Raw genomic sequence first — 19,837 nt, forward strand, 5'->3', positions numbered from 1 at the left:
GTTCGAGACCAGCCTGAGCAAGAGCGAGACCCCACCTCTACTAAAAATAGAAAGAAATTATATGGACAGCTAAAAATATATATAGAAAAAATTAGCCGGGCATGGTGGCGCATGCCTGTAGTCCCAGCTACTCGGGAGGCTGAGACAGGAGGATCGCTTGAGCTCAGGAGTTTGAGGTTGCTGTGAGCTAGGCTGACGCCACGGCACTCACTCTAGCCTGGGCAACAGAGTGAGACTCTGTCTCAAAAAAAAAAAAAAAAAAAAAGCTAAACTCAGAAAATGGTGTGAGAACACTTTTATGCTGGGGGCAGTGAGATCCGCTGCAGCCTCCTAAAGATGATTACCAGCAATAAACACTGATAAGCAAGACATCCTGAAGCTTTAAAAACAGAAATCAATTACACATTTGTCAAAACCCAGAGAACTTACAACACCAAGAGTGAACCCTAAAAGTAAACTATGGACTTTGGGTGATAATGATGTGTCAATGTAGGTTCATCGGTGTAACAAATGTCCACTCTAGAGCAGGATGTTGATAGTGAGGGAGGCTGCAGGTATGCACGGCATGGGGGTAGGTATGTGGGAACTCTGCTGTACTTGCTGCTCAATTTTGCTGCGAACCCAAAACTCTTCTACAAAATTTAAATCTATTTTAAAAAGACAAAAACCAGGGACATAGTCTCACCTTAAACACACAAGTCCTTTTATTAGCACTAAGATATACCCTATTTTGAAAAAAAGACATATCAAAAGCAAAGGTATGCTTTTGCATATACAAAGTTAATATAGGCACTCACTTTATGAAATAAGTTAGGAAAAGCAGGCTGAAAATAATATCTGGTGCTTTAGCATGAGAGATTGCCAAAGGATACCCACCAGTTAAGACTTGAAAGCTTGTAAATTTAACTTAACATTATCCAGACATTGTAACATATAGAAAACCACATTTAACAATTCGTGCTTTTCAAATAATCACTTAAATGGAGTAAAACAAAAGGCGCTTAAGCTTGTTAATATAGCACTGTACGGTGGTTTATAACTAATATGATTTCAAAAAACTACAGACTCCACTGTTTTAGAACTTGATACCTGTTAGCAGTTAAGAGAACTTAATTGAACCAGACTAGCGGTATCACAATGACTTTTAGCTATAGGAGACAACAAACCACTGCTTACCTTATGCCTGGATGCTCACTATCTTCACCTTTTAAAGCTAATCACTTTACAATGTCATCACTTTTTAAGCTGATGCCAGGTGTCAGACCCCAAAGATTCTGATTTAATGGAGCTGAAGTGCTCAAATACTTGCTCAATATTTACCTGTTTGATTTGCATTTACTAAGCTGAAAAGAGCCAGTTACTACCTGACTCTTGGTGTTTTGTTATCAATGTATTAATATTTAGCAAGTCTCCTAAATAGCTACCAAAATGCAACCAGATTACAAAAGCTTAAAAGAGAGACATGGGGCTTTCAGCCACTAAATCACTTCATATTCAATCTAGGAAAAACGTCAATTACACTTCATGAGATTCCCCGTGTGGGCTTGGGGTCTTTTACCATGAGCGCCCACTGCCTAAATTAATATTAAAATTTTCCTTTAGAAAACATCCAAACTGGGGAAAAACATTTTCCAAGCAATTAAATGCCCAGTAGGTTAAGAAGCCCACAAATTAATACAGAAAAATACGTGTCAGGAGGAAAACATGCAAAGTACATGATTAGACTATTACCGAAAGAATACAGATGGTGAAATATGATTTTAACTTCACTAGTGATCAAAGAAATGCAAATTAACATTGAGACACAATTCTTTTATCAAATCAGTAAGATTTTCAAAAATACTCAACAGCAAGAATATAATGCATGAACACTCAAAACTCCTGGATGGAATAAACTTATTTTCAAAAAAACAGTATGGCCATATGTAGTCAAGGGGCTTAAGTGCTCATACTCTTAACTCATAATTGCAAAAACTAAAAACAGCCCAAAGTGCCAACATTAAAGAAGTTATTTTTATAATTAGCTAAATTATTCAAAAATCATACATTCTGGAGAGAACAGTGTTTTGGTTAAATGCTTAAAATGCAAAGGTTAAAAGAGAAAGGAAGATAAAAGTAATACCTAGTATGAAAAATTTTGTTATATGTTATGGAAGGCAACATACTGAAATGTTAACAAAAGCAGAATTATGGGTGATTTTAATCTTCTACTTCATATTTTTCTTTCAAAAATGTCTAGAAAGAATTTACCACTTAAAAATTTTTTTTTTTTTTAGTTTCCAAGCAAGAGTTAATTGATCGAGTATAATAATCTCTACCAAAGAAAAGAACTGTGAGATAAGATGATAGCTTGTCATGATGCAGTTCAATGCATAAATATGTATGGTGAGTAACGGGTGCTGAGATCCAGGCTTGAAGTGGGGCTGAGCTGGTCTGGCCTGGCCATATAGACTGAGAATTCAGGTGATCTTAGCCTCTCTGGCATTCTTCAAAAGAGACCAATTAAAAATTTTCTAAAGGCAAACCAGCCACGACAACTGACTCTTACCTACCCTGGTGGGTATTACATTTTTGGAACCTCTGTCTGAATAGGTATTTACATGGTGGACTATTAAATCACACAAAAGCAAGTTATTATAGCCAAGACAAACTAAAGCAATGCTGTACAGAGGTTCATTCTATGCTAAATATTTATGAAAAATAATTTTTCCCCAGTACCCATGTACACTGATGCACACATACTAGTTTAGAGAATTTCTTTAATTGAATCAAGTCTGATGTTCATTATTCATATTAACTCAAACCAAAACTCCCCCCAACAGCAGACTTTACAGGGCTAGTATCAAAAGCAATTTTACAGAGAAACTGCTCCCCCAATAAAAAATAATGCTCTAATCCTTAAACTTCAAAGAATGATCAAAGCACAAAAAGATAATCTATAAAGATAAATCAGACACTTGATAAAGCTTTGAATAGTCAAGATAACTACCACATAGTATTTTTACATTAATTCATTATGAAATACTATCAATTTACTATAAAATATTCTATCTTTACTCATCTCTATGTCCCCCAATGAAAGTACTGCCAGAATTATTTTGGTATGATAACTCCAAACAAATTCTTAAAACATCAATGTATTTCCAAAAACTTCAAGGAGAGAACGCTCTCATGCCAATACTAAGCTGCCTGTCGGTTAACAGCTAACTTAAGAAAACTTCATAAACATCTTGCCCAGATATCAAACTCAATTATTAAACATGATCATGAACCATACTAGTCTGCATCATTTGCACTCTTTAACAAAAAATGTACTAACTGTTAAATTATGTGGCATAAGAAAACATTTGGGATCATTCCTTCACCTTTTAAGCTGCTGCCAAACAAAAGCTTATAAATAAAGCATCTTCTGAATTACTAAATGAGTCGTACCTCGATGAAAGAGTATAGCAATAATCTCAGTTTTTACTTTTCCACTTGGTTTCCATTCTGTGTAAAAAGCTGGATTCAAATTTCACCATCCAAGAGATTCTGTTAGGCCCATCCAACTTAAGTTCACCTGAATGTTCATGTCGTTGCACTCATGTCAGTTCATAATTTATCCTACCTTTACAATTCATATAACTTTGCAACAACTGCTCTTGCTATAAGGTTGAGTGTGCCTCCTCTCTTCCCCCAAAGTTGTAATGTGACTCAGGAAACTGAAGGATACATAACTGTTACATTAAAAATACACAATGTCACAATTTTTCAGAGATAGTAATATGGACAGCTGAACTGAAATTCCTAATACTTAAACTCTAGGTTGTTCCAGCTTTGTTGCTTTGCATAATTTCAGGAAAAACTATGCATACCTGTCTTAAGTGAATGGCACCTCCCCAAACTGTGCAATACACAGCATAAGCAATCACATAGTGCCCCTGCACCTTAACCTACCATTTGATTCTCCAGGATTACCTTAGAAAATCCTGCATGTTTTCAAAAGCTACAAATTGATTAAATGGTGTAAACAATAGAAACTAAATTATAAATTCAAATTACTTTGGTGTTTGGTTAGTATATAATTCAGAATAGACAAAAAAGAGACCACTAGTGTTTTAGTTTTAAACACTGGTCAAGATAGTCAATTAGCAAAGAGGTTAGCAAAATATGAGCAAAGCACATCTAACCTACGTAAGCCAAACAGGGAAAATGCCCATGAAGACATTTCTCATGCCATCTCTACAATGGGATTCTGTCTTCAAAGAGAATTTTGTTCACCTGCCTTCTCCCTTTCCATAAAAAGACAAAGTATTAGGGTGGTTACATTAAAAAAAAAAAAATTTGTAAGTGGAATTAAGTACTATGTCAAGAGATCCATCATGATCTAGATTAACAGAACAGGATATAAGAATGCATAAACAGTTTTACAGGTCCTAGTAAGACTTTGTTAAAAATATTTTTAAATGTAAAATTGGGCCAGGCATGGTGGCTCATGCCTGTAATCCCTAGCACTTTGGGAGGCAGACGCTGGAGGACTGCTTGAGCCCAGGAGTTCGAGACCAGCCTGAGCAACGTAGCAAGACCCTCATCTCTACAAAAAACAGAAAAATTAGCTGGGCCTGGTGGCACATGCCTGTAGTTCCAGCTACTCCAGAGGCTGAGGCAGGAAGATTGCTTGAGCCCAGGAGTTTGACATTGCAGTGAGCTATGATGACATCACTGCACTCTAGCATGGGCAACAGAGTGAGACTCTGTCTCAGAAAAAAAACAACAAAAAAAATAAAATTGAAATATACCTTAAATCTGTCTTAGTCTGGTTCTAAGAACCTCAGTCTCAGAACCTTAAAGTCTATTTCTCTCATGCATTTAACTGATGAGCTTTAGTTAAATCCCCTTCCAGTAGGTTTAATGTAAGGAACTACAGCAAAGGAACTCAATAGAGATATTAAAAAAGGAAAAAGCAATTCTAAATACTTTGTAACTCATATTTAATGTTATATGGATGAGACTATTATTATTTTAAGTTGAACACCTATAAAGTGCTTTAAAACCAATCATTCTAGTTATTGAGTTTATGTAAGTTTGGATAGCTACAGGTTTAATTAACCAATATGATTTTTCTTGAAATATTCTTTGTGTATCAGCAATATGCTGTCTTCACATGTAGAATCAGAAAACTAGAGAGAAAAAAACATAGGCACTCATAAAACTTTAGAAAACCAAAACTTTCCCCTCTTTAATGTAGCAATAAACAATGCTGTTATGACCTATTAAATGTCATGTACTTTACAAAATATTCCTGATTATAAGAGTCTCTTTAATAATGAGAATTCACCACTTAAGAACCATTCAGATATCATCTTTCTTCCACTATGAAATCTCAAGACTGCTTTTGTTAGTATACAGTACCAGATTTGATAATATGGGGAAATGAGATTTGTCAAACATGTATAATAATAAATTACAGATTCTTATACCAATGATAGCTGAAACAAGCAGATTCCTAACAAACTTTTTAAAGCTTGGAGGTTTAAGAGGAAGTTATGCAAAATATATTCTTCTCAATGCGAGTGACAACTGAGGAAGATGTGCAACAAGGATAACTAGCTCATCATGCACTGCATCTGGGGGAAAACACATAAAACTACTGTTTTAGGAGAACAGTTGTTAGAAAACTGTAACGAAAGATAGAACATGTTATTTCAGACACTATAAGCTCGAGTGCAGTGGCTATATAATAGAGCAAGGTGCCTATTCCTGAGGAAAACACACTTAGTAATTATGTTGAACAGTGAGTATTAAATCTAAGCAGTGCTAAAAAGGCAATGATGGGAATTCAGGTCTTGTGTTACAGAGAAAGAGACTTGTGAGAAATTCCATTACTTAAAAATAATCTCGTCCCTATCGTTAACCATTTAATTATTTTTTTTTTTTTTTTTTTTTTTGCTGATGTGCTAAAGTGCACTGGAAACCTCAGAACAGGTTTTTTAAATTGGCCATGTCTTGTTAATAGACTGCAGTCTTCAAATTTATAGAGCTGCAGGCCTCCTGGATTTTTTCAAGTGTCACTCATCTAACTGAGCCTTATAGCTGAGAAATGCCATCAGGTGCTTTACAGTCAGTTTAAAAAACATCCTCTACCTGGTATCTCTGCAGTGATTGTCTTGCTGCTCCCTGAAACCTCTTCATCATCATCTGATGAGCTCGTGCTTGAGTCACAAGTCAGGTCACTATCACTGGTACTACTGTCCTGCAGCAGGTTGTATTTCTTCCTTGCAGCAGCCTCCCGTTTCTGCCTCAGTAGTCTGATCCGCTCCTTGTGCTTTTGGCTCCGATGACCTTTAACCTTGGCAACTCGGCCATTCTGTTTATCACTCGATTGCCGGTTTTTCTTGGCAGCCATAGTGGACGTTTCACTTTCAGACCGGGAACGCCTAGACTTGCGCCCAACTGTGGCACCAGACACTCCTGAAGGGTCTCCTTCTACAGCGGTTTCTGCCTGAGAGGGTTCATTCTCTTCTGCAGAAGACAACGTATCTGAATCAGCCAGGTGACCACTAGAGGAAGGGGAAAGCATGCAGTGATTAGAGGAGTCACTCTCATAAACTCGGCCAGTTGTTGGCTTGTCACTCTCTGTGGATGCTAACTGAGACTCAGAAGAGTCCCTTCTCAGTTCCATCAACAAGCAGGGCATTGAAGAAAGAACTGCAGAATCCGCCACACCATCTTTCTGAGCTTGAGGTTCCAGTTCTACAGAGCCATCTTCCTCCTTGGCTGTCTCTTGTTCAGATGTTTTTGGTGGGACTTCAGACTCAATGAGTTCTTCGACTTTTCCCACTGCCTCCTCCATCTTCATTTCAGAATTTTGAATTAAATCATGGAGCAGGGTCTAGGAAACGATATCAAAGAAGCAACAGGAAAGCAACCTGTATGAAAACATACAAAAATCAACAAAAAGAAATGGCAGATTATTTAATCAAAACAACACACGCCTACCTTTCTAAATGGGTAGCAATAGTTACCATTACACAGGCCTTTAAAATACATACATTTATTATGTGTGCTTGATCAACAAATTCAAAGGACTTAATACCATCAAAATCCTACCAAACTCAGCTACTGAAAATGGTACAATATTAATTCTCTATTACTGAACTTCCAAGGCCAAGAAATTCCAAACAAGAATTTTCAAGTTTACAACTTTAGTCAAAGTGTTCAACAAAGGGACCTTCAAAATATATACATACAGCTAATATGTATGTTTTGACTTTAATATAAATGAAAAAGAATGTTTCAAAAAAAAACTAGTTTAGGCCGGGCGCGGTGGCTCACGCCTGTAATCCTAGCACTCTGGGAGGCCGAGGTGGGCGGATCGTTTGAGCTCAGGAGTTCGAGACCAGCCTGAGCAAGAGCGAGACCCCATCTCTACTAAAAATAGAAAGAAATTATATGGACAGCTAAAAATATATATAGAAAAAAAAAATTAGCCGGGCATGGTGGTGCATGCCTGTAGTCCTAGCTACTCGGGAGGCTGAGACAGGAGGATCGCTTGAGCTCAGGAGTTTGAGGTTGCTGTGAGCTAGGCTAACGCCACGGCACTCACTCTAGCCTGGGCAACAGAGTGAGACTCTGTCTCAAAAAAAAAAAAAAAAAAAAAACTAGTTTAGAAAGCAATGAGTTAACTGTAATAATTACTTTTACACTCAAATCCTCCTTTCTGGAGGCAGGGCGGGGTGGTTTACAGTAGAGAAACACCAAATGTACACTTATGTTGGCAGGGGGAAAAACTGTGTCAAGAGCAGTGGCTCATGCCTGTAACCCAAGTGACTTGGAAGGATCACTTGAGGCCAGGAGTTTGAGACCACCCACTCTTTAAAAAAAATGTTTTTTTTTAAAACCAGGCATGGTGGCATGCACCTGTAGTCCCAGCTACTCAGGAGGATCGCTTGAGCCCAGCAGTTCAAGGCTGCAGTGAGCTATGGTCATGCAACTACACTCTAGCCTCAGTGACAGAGCGAAATCTCATCTATTAAAAAAAAAAAAAAAAAAAAAGAACAAAAAAAAAAACTTCAACTACGTGCACTTGGCAAATGAGCAACAAAGTAATTATATGCATCAAACCTGTCTGCATTCCCCTCACTAGAGTTGCTCTAGAGGAGCATTAAGATGAAGGGCCAGAATTTGCTGCTCCCTTGGTCCTTCCTAGTGCCCACATACCTCTCATCATGCTGAATGTGAATCTAGTGTTGAAACAGATGTTTTGTTTCATAAACAATGACCACTGAACACAGTTCAACTACTCTGTGAACACAGAAAACCTAGTATATTCTATTTTATGAATGACTTGAGGCATTTAAGTGAAAATGCCCTACACACATTTTACACTTGTATGCTAAATTTAGAACTTAACACGTCCACCACCACTGTGAGTGATACAACTCCTATTAATCACAGAGGTGTAGGGCATAATCTTTAACCACAAGAGGTTGTGACCTATATAGTAAGACCTCACTTAAACAACATCAATAAGTTCTTGGAAACTGCGACTTAAAACGAAATGACTTTTAACAAAACCAACTTGTTTTTCTTGTCAAGGGTGTTATTCCAGGACCTGCCATACTTCATTTCACTTACGGTTGCAGTTTCCAAAAACCTATCAACGACATTAAGTGAGGACTTACTGTGCAGTGCAAACTTCATTAACTGGTAGTTTTTAAGGGGATGCTAAGAATGTGCAAGACAAGTAAAAATTTGTCCTGTCCAGGTGATATTACAGAAGGCAACTATCATGATGACCCACAGGTCACAGACAAAAACATTAATCTAGACGATGTGCTACTCAGGTGCCATATGGCATCTCCGTCATTTCATTCCATCAAGTTACCTGATGGGTCAATATACAGACAGAAACCAGAAAATACCTAAAAAATCCTTTTATCGATGTAACATGCGAAGTCCACTTTTTGCTTAATTACAAACAGGAATATTCTAAATATTGGTTTTTGTTTTTCTTAGCCCTGTTCTCAGTTGCTGATAAAACAGGCATTGTGATAAAGTTTCCTTAACATATTCATGAACATTTGTGGTTACTGGAACATTTATCAATTTAAAACAATCCTGTGTGTAGCCTACTTCATAAGCATATCTGTATCATTAATTTTGGAGTTAAATGGAAATAAACGTAAATATTTTTCCTAACACCATTACCCGAAACAGGTAGTACCTCTAAAAGCTAACAGAGGGAGTAAAAGTTAAACCAACAGATTGCCATGCTATCAATGCAAACGTGAAATAAAATATTCACAGATATAAAACACTGCCAGGTACAAGGAATAAACCCAAGATTTTCTAACTGAATAAAAAGAGTTGTTTCTGTAGAGAATCAAGTTATATATTCTGGAATAAAGACTCTTCTTAAAGTTGAAGTATCTGAAAAATACATTCAAATGAAATTAATGGCAGCCATAAAGGATAAGCATCAAAAGTCTCAAATTAATTTTTGAAAGAAGGTGGCACTGGACCATTTTGAAGTACATAATACAGCATTAGGCTAAAAAGTAAATTTGTTAAAAATGACCATAAAACTCTTGTTTCTCCAGGAAATAAGTTGTATGAGTACCACAAATAAATATAGATTTTTTTTCCTTGTAAGAAAACATGATGGTATCAATGACTTTCAACGTGACACATCAATCAAATGACTATCTTTCAAGTTCCTTAAATTTAAGTATTAACTGAGATTTCATTTCTGCTGCCTAAGTTAGTAACCAGTATTCTCCATTTAAATATGGTCAAATCAATCACAAAAGACTAGCATCGACCATAAATATGACACCAGTTAGCTCATCGTGGTATGTCCATACAGTGTGAACCATAAAAAAAAGAGAAAGCTCTTTATATAGTGATATGGAGCAATTCTCATAAACAAAATTTAAATGAACAAAAAAGGTACATTATACCATTTGTGTAAATAAAAAAACAAAATTATACTGATATGAGTTTGTAGATACACAGAATCTCTGGAAGGATACTTAAGAAAATGGTAATACCGGCTGCCTTGGGAAGGAAAGCGAGTAAACAACGGAAAAGGAATAGAAGACACTGTATACAGTTTTGTACCTCTTGAACTTTGTAACATACACCACTCTGACATGAAAAGTCTTCTAAAGAAAAAGGAGTTGTGCTTTTTTCTGGCCATGACATCAGACCACTCTTGAGGTCAAATTTGGTCAACGAATTCTACTAGCTGTCTCCTTATAGTGTAATTTTTTGTTATAATTAATTAAATATACGGGAAAAGAAAAAAGTCACAGGAAGTGGAAAATACAAGCTCTGACAAAACTCACTGCAATGGAATAAGAATGAAGTGTTCTAAACACAGGGAAAAGATGTGATACATAAAGATTAATCTTTCCAAACAACCAGATTATTTACTACATATATTGTTTTTTTGGGGGGGGGTAAGTGGATTTTTCTGGTAGGGGTAGTCAAGTAGCTGGCAGTAGAAAATGATAAAATTGTCAAATGGGAATTGCATCATGTAAATGGGATAAAAGGCTCTCAACCCTTGGGATTAAGGCTGACAGTAAATTTACAGTGAAGTATTAAATATACATTTTTCCTATTAGAATAGCATTTTCCCCATGCTGTCCTTCCCTCCAATCTAAAGGGAAACCCCCCATCCACCCACCCATATGAGTATTAGAGCTCATGCCCCTCTCTTTTCCCCAGAACCTTTATTATTGATTATTCCTTGGCTCTCATCAACCTCTTACACTCAAATGGACCATTCACTCATTCATTTGTTTTTAAAATACTCCTTCTACCTACCACCTCAACCTCAAATCTCCCTCTCCAGGTATCACTCTTCTTTCACAGCCAATTTTATTACAAGATTTATCTCAACTCCCTGTCTCTATTTCCTTACCTCTCACACTCCCTTCTCCAACCAAATCCAATCTGACATTTGCTTCTATCAAACCAGAGGAACAGTTCTTACCAGGGTCATTAATGATCCCCCACATCTCTAAGTCCAACACAGTTTGGCCCTCATCTTAACATGTTTATGCCTGACCACCCACTCCCCCTGCTCCTTAAACTAATGTCTTTCTTTGGCTTCAAGGTTTCCCTATTCTTCTGGCTGCTCCTTCTCAGCCTACTTTGAAGGCTTAACCTCCTCTACCAAACCTATTGATTTGGTCCTGGGTCTAGGACTCCATGCATCAAAGTGAACTCTTCCAAATGCACATCTTCCAGTACCATCCCTACAGTTGTAATTTTGTTTCCCCAGCTCAAATCTTCTCTGAGCTCTTTACCACTCCACCCAAATACCCACAGTTGACATCTAAATTTAGATTTTTTACAAAGGTACCATAATCCCATCATATCCAAAACCAAATTAGTCATTTCTGATCTACCCCAGTCTGCTCCTTTTCTAGCTTTCTCTAGCTCAGAAAATGGCACTACTATTGCTATTATCTCAGTTGCTCCGCCCCAAAACCTAAGAGTTATCCTTGACAATACCTTTCTCTTTATTCACTGCACTCCATCATTCACTAATTCCTATCAATTTTACCTCCTTAATAGTTTTCTAGCCTGGCCACAATTCTCCACCTCCACTTTCACCATTGTAGACACAACTTCCATAATTTATTTCTCAATGAAGTACTGACAACCATAACCTGTTCCCCCCCCCCCCCATTTAATCTTGCTCTCTGTTCTCCATACAGTAGGCAAAACATTTTTACAAGACAAATATGACAACTTTATATGAGATCAGGTCTCATTCTGTTGCCCAGGCTAGAGTACAGTGGCACAATCATCACTCACTGCAGCCTCAAATTCCTGGGCTCAAGTGATCCTCCTGACACAGCCTCACAAGTAGCTGAGACTACAGGTGCATGACATCACACCCAGCTAAGAAAGTATTTTTTAAAAGTCCTAGAAGTTTGGAGTAAGGAGGAGGGATGGATAATCAAGAGGAGAATAGTTTAAGGCAATTTGAGATTTATCAGATGTTTTAATCACCCCCTTAAAAAGGGATTATATGCAGTAATCTAAAAAACTAGGCTAATACTGGACAATGAAAATTCATTTATTAGTCCTTATACTCTTTAAGAAACTAAGATAACAAGAGATGAGTATATGTCAAAGAGTTAAACCATGGAATGGAAGCAGTATACTGATCCCAAAGAAAAGACAGGAAGTGGCAAGTATAGAGCTGAATGAGGGTATTGTGAAAATGTGGAAGAGAAAAGTTCGGGGAATTCATTTCATGTCAGACCTTCTTATTGGTCAGCAAAGCCTAACACAAGCTAAAAAAGAAGGCAGGCTTGGGGGTTTGTTATAAAACAGAAAAGTTGTATAACATCTGCTACAGAGAATCAAACTACTGAGTACAATAATCTATATAGTCAAAAAGAACAATTCATAGTACCCAATTTCCATGCTATCATCATTAACAAAACTTGAGGAAGTTAAAGGTAAGGGATCATTAACACAATGTTATGGGGGAAAATGTGATTGATCTCCCTTGTTCAATACCCCTATGCATCTCTCCAGTTTCATCTTGGACAACTAACACCCTAACTCTCCCCAGCTACAAAGAACGTCACATAAACAGAGTTTTTTCAGATCTTTGGCTTTTCACATTCATTTTGTGCCCATCTTCTTGCTGGCTACTCTTCACAGAACTTAGAATAAACATGACTTCTTTGAGTAGCTTTTGGTAATATTACAGACTAATGTTATCCCTATTAAATGCATATTACTGACACTATCTTCCTTCACAGCACTCTGCACAACTGTCGTTAAATAACTGCACACTGTAGTTGTCTGATGTCCATCCTCCATATATAAAGACACAAAGGATTTAAGAATAGAAAATTATATAACCAACTACCACCCCAGTTGATTTATCTCTATTTGTAATAAGTAAAACAGACCTTAATACAAAAACTGGTATCAAGAAAAAAGGGGCTGGGCATGGTGGCTCATGCATGTAATCCCAGCACTTTCAGAGGCTGAGGAAGGAGGATCTCTTGAGGCCAGGAGTTCAAGACCAGCTTGGGCAACATAGCAAGACCTCATTCTCTACAAAAAATTAAAAAATGTGGCCAGGCGCAGTGGCTCACGCCTGTAATCCTAGCATTCTGGGAGGCCGAGGCAGGAGGGCTGCCTGAGCTCAGGAGTTGGAGACCAGCCTGAGCAACAGCAAGACCCCGTTCTCTACAAAAATAAGAAAAATTAGCCAGGTGTGGAGGCATGCACCTGTAGACCCAGCTACTCAGGAGGCTGAGGCAGGACAATCGCTTGAGCCCAGGAGTTTGAGGTGTTGCACTGAGTTAGATGATGCCACTGCACTACACTCTACCCAGGGCAACAGAGTGAGACTCTGTCTCAAAAAATAAATAAATAAATAAATAAAATAAAATAATTAGCTGGGTGTGATGGCATGTGCTTGTAGTCCCAGCTACTTGGGAGACTGAGACAGGACTATTGCTTGAGCCCAGGAGTTTGCGGTTGCTGGGTGCTAGGCTGACGCCACGGCACTCTGGCCCGGGCAACAGAGTGAGACTCTGTCTCAAAAACAAACAAACAAACAAACAAACAAGCAAACAAAAAAAAAGTGTAATTCAACACAGGATCTCTATGTCACTCAACACAAAAAAAATGAACCCTAATGTAAACTGTGGACTTTGATAATGTATCAATATTGGCTCATCAATTGTAATAAATGTATCAAACTAATGCAAGATGTTAGTAATAGGGTAAACTGGGCCGGTGGTGGGAAGTATATAGGAACTCTACTTTCTGCTTAATTTTTCTGCAAACCTAAAACTATTCTAAAAAATAAAGTCTATTACTGTTATTTATTTTTTTTTTTTTTTTTGTAATGCTGAGGAAACTTGTTAGTTTAGAGCTGCTGGGACCATCTCTGCCCTCATGAAAGGAAAGCCTAACTGAAAATTAAGCCCAAAAGCAGTACACAGAGCCAGTACACAAAGAGAAAAATAGTGCCTAGATAACATCAAATGAGCCCCTGGATCGAACTGGGCCAGAGACCAGTTGCACATTGGATTTATCACACTTAAATGAACCCATTAAATCTCCTTTTAGCTTTTAAAAAAGTGTGAATGATGCATGCACACATACACACACACACTATAGTCATCTTCTGCAAAAACATCTTCGTAGGAGCTAGGTGCATGACATACAGAAAATCAGTGCAGTTAATGGCTCTACTTCTAGACATGGATAAAGCAATATGGGAACAGTCTGCACAACCCTGGCCTTTGCTTCTCAACTTAAAAACCAGTGCCTCCAAGATACACTATAGGGTGTCACTGGTGTTGCCGGTAAATTTTAGACACAGCATAAAGAATTTTGCAGTGATTAGCCAAGACTTCAATGTTTTTAAAAAGTTTCAAGGAACATTTAAAAAGCAAAAAAATATGTAGGTAATTTCATTTCAAAAACCCATCAAAAGAATGTTTGGGTCACTAATGATTTTTTTTTAACTGATGAATGATTTATTACATATTTGCAGGCTTTTTATAAAGCTGTGATTTTAGAGCATTGCACAAGATAAATTGCCTACCCGTGCTGACAACTATCTCTAAACAATTCTATTTGGGTTTTCAGAACATTTAATTATTTTTATTAATTATTGTCATAGCTAACCTAAAATGCATAATCCTCAGAACTAAGAAAAGCATATGTAGGTCAATGGCCAAGATATATTTAGATAGATTTAGACAGATATATTTAGAACAGTTTCTGAACTTCCAACCTACTTCTTAGCCTAAGACTAGATCATGCTACACAAGTAGCCTCCTTTAACCAAACATGAAAGTTCTGAACATCTGGATGTTTACAAAAGATAAATTAGGTAATACACTTAAAGGGGGCCTTTGGAAGGTGATGAGATCATCAGAGTTCTGCCCCCATGAATGGGATTAGTGTCCTTATCAAAGAGGCCAGAGAGAGACTCCTTGCCCCTTCTACTATGTAAGAACACAATGAGAAGGCACAGTCTGTGAACAAGGAAGTAAGCCCTCACCAGACACCAAATCTGAACGGTGCCTTCATCTTGGACTTCCCAGCCTCCAGAACTGTGAGAAATAAATTTCTGTTGTTTAAGCCACCCAGTCTATAAGGTATTTTGTTCTAGCAGCCCAAATGGACTAAGATACCTTTGAAAGATGAATTTGAGTGGAAACTGGAAATGTAACAGGGAGCCAGCCTCAAAAAGAGGGGAGTGTGGCCAGGACATGGCGGTTCACCTATAATCCTAGCACTCTGGGAGGCCAAGGCAGGAGGATCACTTGAGGTCAGGGGTGATTCAAAAATTATGCACTATCCTAGCACCAAAACTCAAAGCAACTAGACTACTGTACTGTTGCAAAAACACTTCTTATACGTATGAAATAAAATACACACACACACACAAAGTCATATAAGATCACCAATAAGAATACAGCTAACTCAAAGACAACAGAAGTTTCTGCCTCCAAGACAATTATAATATAAAACAGATCATAGCCTGCATCTACTGCTAATTTATTTTTTAAAAGTAGTAGTAACTTCCCTGGTAGTTGGGAGGGTTTAAAAAAAAAAAATCCACGACAATTAGTTGTGGGTCTATAAATCACTCTCTTTTTAAAATTTTTTTTAAATCAATAAATTTTAAAAAATTTAAAAATAAAATAAAACCACTCTCTTAGCTTTTTGTCAAACTTTGCTTGTTCTACATCTAGACACTTTAAAAAAAAGCCCCCTCCATATGCCCAACTTGAGTTGTTTTGAAGTTTTGCTTGGTTTTTTAAATGTAAATAAGAACAGGGGACAGAGAACACGCAGACTGGAAACCAAGAGACAAACTGCAACACATTAAGATAAAACAGATTGAAGCAGGGCTTTCAAACTGTATTATATGCCTACTTCCTGCTGGTTTTAGCAAATATCATAAAAAGATTTAAGTTATTTCACAGTGTTAGACAAGTTGGCCATCAGAATAGAGTGACAATTTAATGGTGAGAAAATCACAATACTAGTAAATCATTGAAGAAAATTAACACCTAACAATTATTATCTGATTTTTCTCACTGTGGTACACAAATACACTGCTCTAAGAGGGTACAAAAATAAACACACACACACAGACCAATGACTGAGGAAATTTAAACCCAAGAAATTAAGAGTTAACTTTATACCTGGGGGAGGAGGGGAATAAATACCACATTATGAGAAAAGTAATCAAAAAACAAGTTACGTATGTAAATGTTTTTACTCATCCCCCCAGCCCCACTATGCTACAATCTCCCATGAAAACAGGGATCATGTTAATCAGTTCACTCACAGTTCCTAACACATAATGAAAATTTCATAAAATTTGTTGAACTGCTAAACTGAGTCATTTTTTAAAATCACCAAGACCACTTAAGAAAACAATTGGCTTGCTTCATACTATTATTCATTTGTATATAAAAACATGTTCCATTACATAAAATCAACATGATTTCTCATAACTTCCTTTTTACTCTTCTGTATAAAACATAAGACAAAAACTGACACAACTGCTAATAGCCTAGTACAGCTGGTTCCTTACATTTAGACTATATAAAGTGATTGTGTGTTTTTGCATAAAGATGTAAGAATCAGACACTATGAAACTAAATATCTTAAGCCACATAAAACAAAATGAGGTAAAAAGCAGTTAAAATGAGGGCCCCTCCCCTCAGACATTCAGTTCTAGGAAGAGATTCCCTTGCATCACTAACAGTGATGTTCCCAAATCTTTTGAAATAGAAAAAATAACCTCTTTCCTAATTTCTATATATAAACACTAACTTAAATGACAAGAGTACTACTATTATCTTCAATAAGGACCAATATCTCAAAACAAATTTTGTTTCAAAGGATTTCTTTCAATTCTCTGACATGATTTTGGGTTAGTTTTCCCAGTAAGAAGTTGTAGCACGGACAATGTGGACAGTGCAGGAACCAAAGATGAGGGTTGAAATGAAAAACATCTGCAAATTAGTATATAGTAGAAACTGCCTTTTTCTCCACAGCAACTCATCCCTTCCCTTAACTCTAAAAAGGAAAAGGCTGAAAAGGCCATAAACCAGACACAGTACAAAAGACTCAAACAGGGAATGAGAGGCATTCAGAGTGAGGAATTATGAGTAATTAATAGAACTGAGCAATGATCACTGACAGCTGCTAACATCAGAGGGAACCAAACATTATGTGTCTCTTGATGCAAGTACTGAATATCACCTACAAAGTATTTTTGCCCCCTGAAAAGAAAAACAAATTTTGAGCACTTGAAATGTGGTTAATTTTTTAAAAAATTAAAAACAAAATAGAAATAGAGAATATACATTATAGAAACTGAATCTGATCAAGCCTCTAAAATCTAAAACCAATTAATAAGAAACACTGGGGTCAGAGAAATATGTTCAAGGCTACCCCACCACGTGAACGTAACTGGCAAACCCAGACTGTGGAAAAACTCTTCTTCTTCTTCAACAAATTACTTGCTGGGGAAAAGAAATGGAGGTGGAAACCTACAGATTAAAAAACAATGCACCTTATTTGGCTCTTGATCAGAACACATTTATGAGATAATGGAGAAGTCTGAACACTATTATATAATATTAAAGAATTATTACTAATTATTTTTAGTGTGATAAGTTATTTGGTTTCCTTTCCTTCAAAAGTGAAATTGAGGCCAAAGGCAATTTGAGCAATTGGCTCACGCTTGCAATTCCACTACTTTGAGAGGCCAAAGTGGGAAAATCACTTGAGGCCAGGAGTTTAAGACCAGCCTGGGGAACATAGCAAAACTCCATCTCTACAAAAAATTTAAACAATTAGCCAGGTGTGGTGGCACACGCCTGTAGTCCTACCAAGTTGGGAGGCTGAGGCTGGAGGACTGCTTGAGGCCCGGAGTTTGAGGTTACAGTGAGCTATGACTCTGCCACAGCACTCCAGCCTGAGCATCAGAGCGACACCTTGCCTCTTAAAAAAAAAAAAAAAAAGTTGACTGAGAAACTTGAGTGTTAATGGGTTTGAATACAGAAAAGAAAGGGAACACTAAAATTAATACAGCTGAATGGATTCGTCCATAATGTGCTGAATTTGTTCTACCCAGAACTGAAATATAAATTGTGAGATTGCAACCACAAGAAGAGAGTAGCTTTGCTTGCTTATGAACCAACCTTTCTCCACTGATATAAGCTCTATAAATAGGCCAAGAGTGATAATAGCTGCTCGTATCACTTCATATTGCAGATACTACCACTTCTGGCATGTACCTGGACTAGCACCAGGGCTGAGAACAAACTAGCACCAAGTAAGAAGCCAAGGAAGTTACCAAATGCAAAAAAAATGTACTGTGGCTAATCAGAGACCCTCTAAAGTATTCAAAAGCACCATCAGTGTAAATCAAGAATAATTTAAAACACAGGTTCTAAATTTTCCTTAAGAGTTCTGCTCTGGCCATTTTCTGTCTCCCTCACAAGACAGTTCACATAAAGATGGGTCATGACATGCTGGGACCTGAGGTCCCCAAGATAAATGCTGCCAAAAATCTATCCACTATACATATCCTCAGGCACATTGCAAATTGTTTAGTTGATTTCGGCGGAGAAAAATAATGGGAAACCCTTGATGACAAACCGTGACTTAAGAATAAACTATGCTTCTATGCTAGGTTAAAGCTAAAGCAGACAGGATACTGCTTAAAATTTTAACTACATGAGGTTTTTGTTCTTAATACAGAAAGGAAAACAATCCTGTTTTCCTAAAGTTTTAGTCCACACCCAACTTCCCTATCCCCAACAATACCTTTCACAAATTATAAAGCACCTAACAAAATGCTGACTTCAAACATCATAAAAGTCATTTTTCTAAACCAAACAATTCAGTAAAAAAAATTACTTCTATGGATTCCTTCAGTCAGTATCTTGTTTCTCTAATGAAATGTTAACTATGCTAATGAAAACTTAATTTCTAGACTACCCAAGCACAATCCTAGTTTACACATATTCTTAGGAATGGCTGCTATAAATAAATTTTAACAGATATAATTTTGCTCTTTGAACAACAATCAGAACTTATTGATACATGGATTTGAATTTCAGGCAGAGGAAAAAAGTGTTTTGCAAATGAACTGGCAGTACAAAAAAGAACATTCAAGTCTCCAGTCATTTTAAGCTCAGAGCCCATTTAAAGTAAATACTATTTTCCAATCAGTTATTTAAAATAATTATATAAAGGAAAAGACTAGCTCCATACTACGGCTGTTTTGCTATGCAGTACTTTTTCTCCTTACAACCTACTTTTTCTTCTCCACATTTTAGAGCAAGAAGTAAACTTAGAAATCATCTGGTTCACTAGGTTGAGTTCCTTGGGCAGAAATGGTTTTTCTTATCTATGTATCCATACTGACCTGGCACATAAGTGCTCAGTAGATTTTAAATTTAACCAGGTATAAACCCCACCCATATACACAAAAAGTAAAAGGCTGCTGATAGATTTCCACTTTTGATTAATCTTCACAAAACTAAAAAATACTCATCCAGGTAAGTTTTAAAATTAAATAATGCTGGGCCGGGCACGATGGCTCATGCCTGTAATCCTAGCACCCAGGGAGGCCAAGGTGGGAGTATTGCTTGAGCTTGAGAGTTTGAGACCAGCCTGAGCAAGAGCAAGACCCCCATCTACACTTAAAAAAAAAAAAAAATTGATAAAATACAGGTGCGCACCTGTAGTCCCAGCTACTAGGGAGGCTGAGGCAGAAGGATGGCTTAATCCAGGAGTTTGGAGTTGCAGTGAGCTATAATGA

At 37.1% G+C, this 19,837-nt stretch overlaps 1 protein-coding gene across 2 annotated transcripts in view; it reads right to left on the reverse strand.

The window, feature by feature from the left end:
• ARK2N (arkadia (RNF111) N-terminal like PKA signaling regulator 2N) overlaps positions 1-19,837 on the reverse strand; it is a 60,364-nt gene that overhangs the window by 35,722 nt on the left and 4,805 nt on the right. For both annotated transcript variants that reach the window (XM_069468029.1, XM_069468027.1), the window contains exon 2: positions 6,124-6,908. In XM_069468029.1, coding sequence (XP_069324130.1) covers positions 6,124-6,838 — 715 coding nt within the window. In that variant the 5' untranslated portion in view covers positions 6,839-6,908. The remainder of the gene's footprint in view (positions 1-6,123; positions 6,909-19,837) is intronic.

Source organism: Eulemur rufifrons, chromosome 5 (genome assembly GCF_041146395.1).
Source record: "Eulemur rufifrons isolate Redbay chromosome 5, OSU_ERuf_1, whole genome shotgun sequence".
Lineage (NCBI taxonomy): Eukaryota > Metazoa > Chordata > Mammalia > Primates > Lemuridae > Eulemur > Eulemur rufifrons.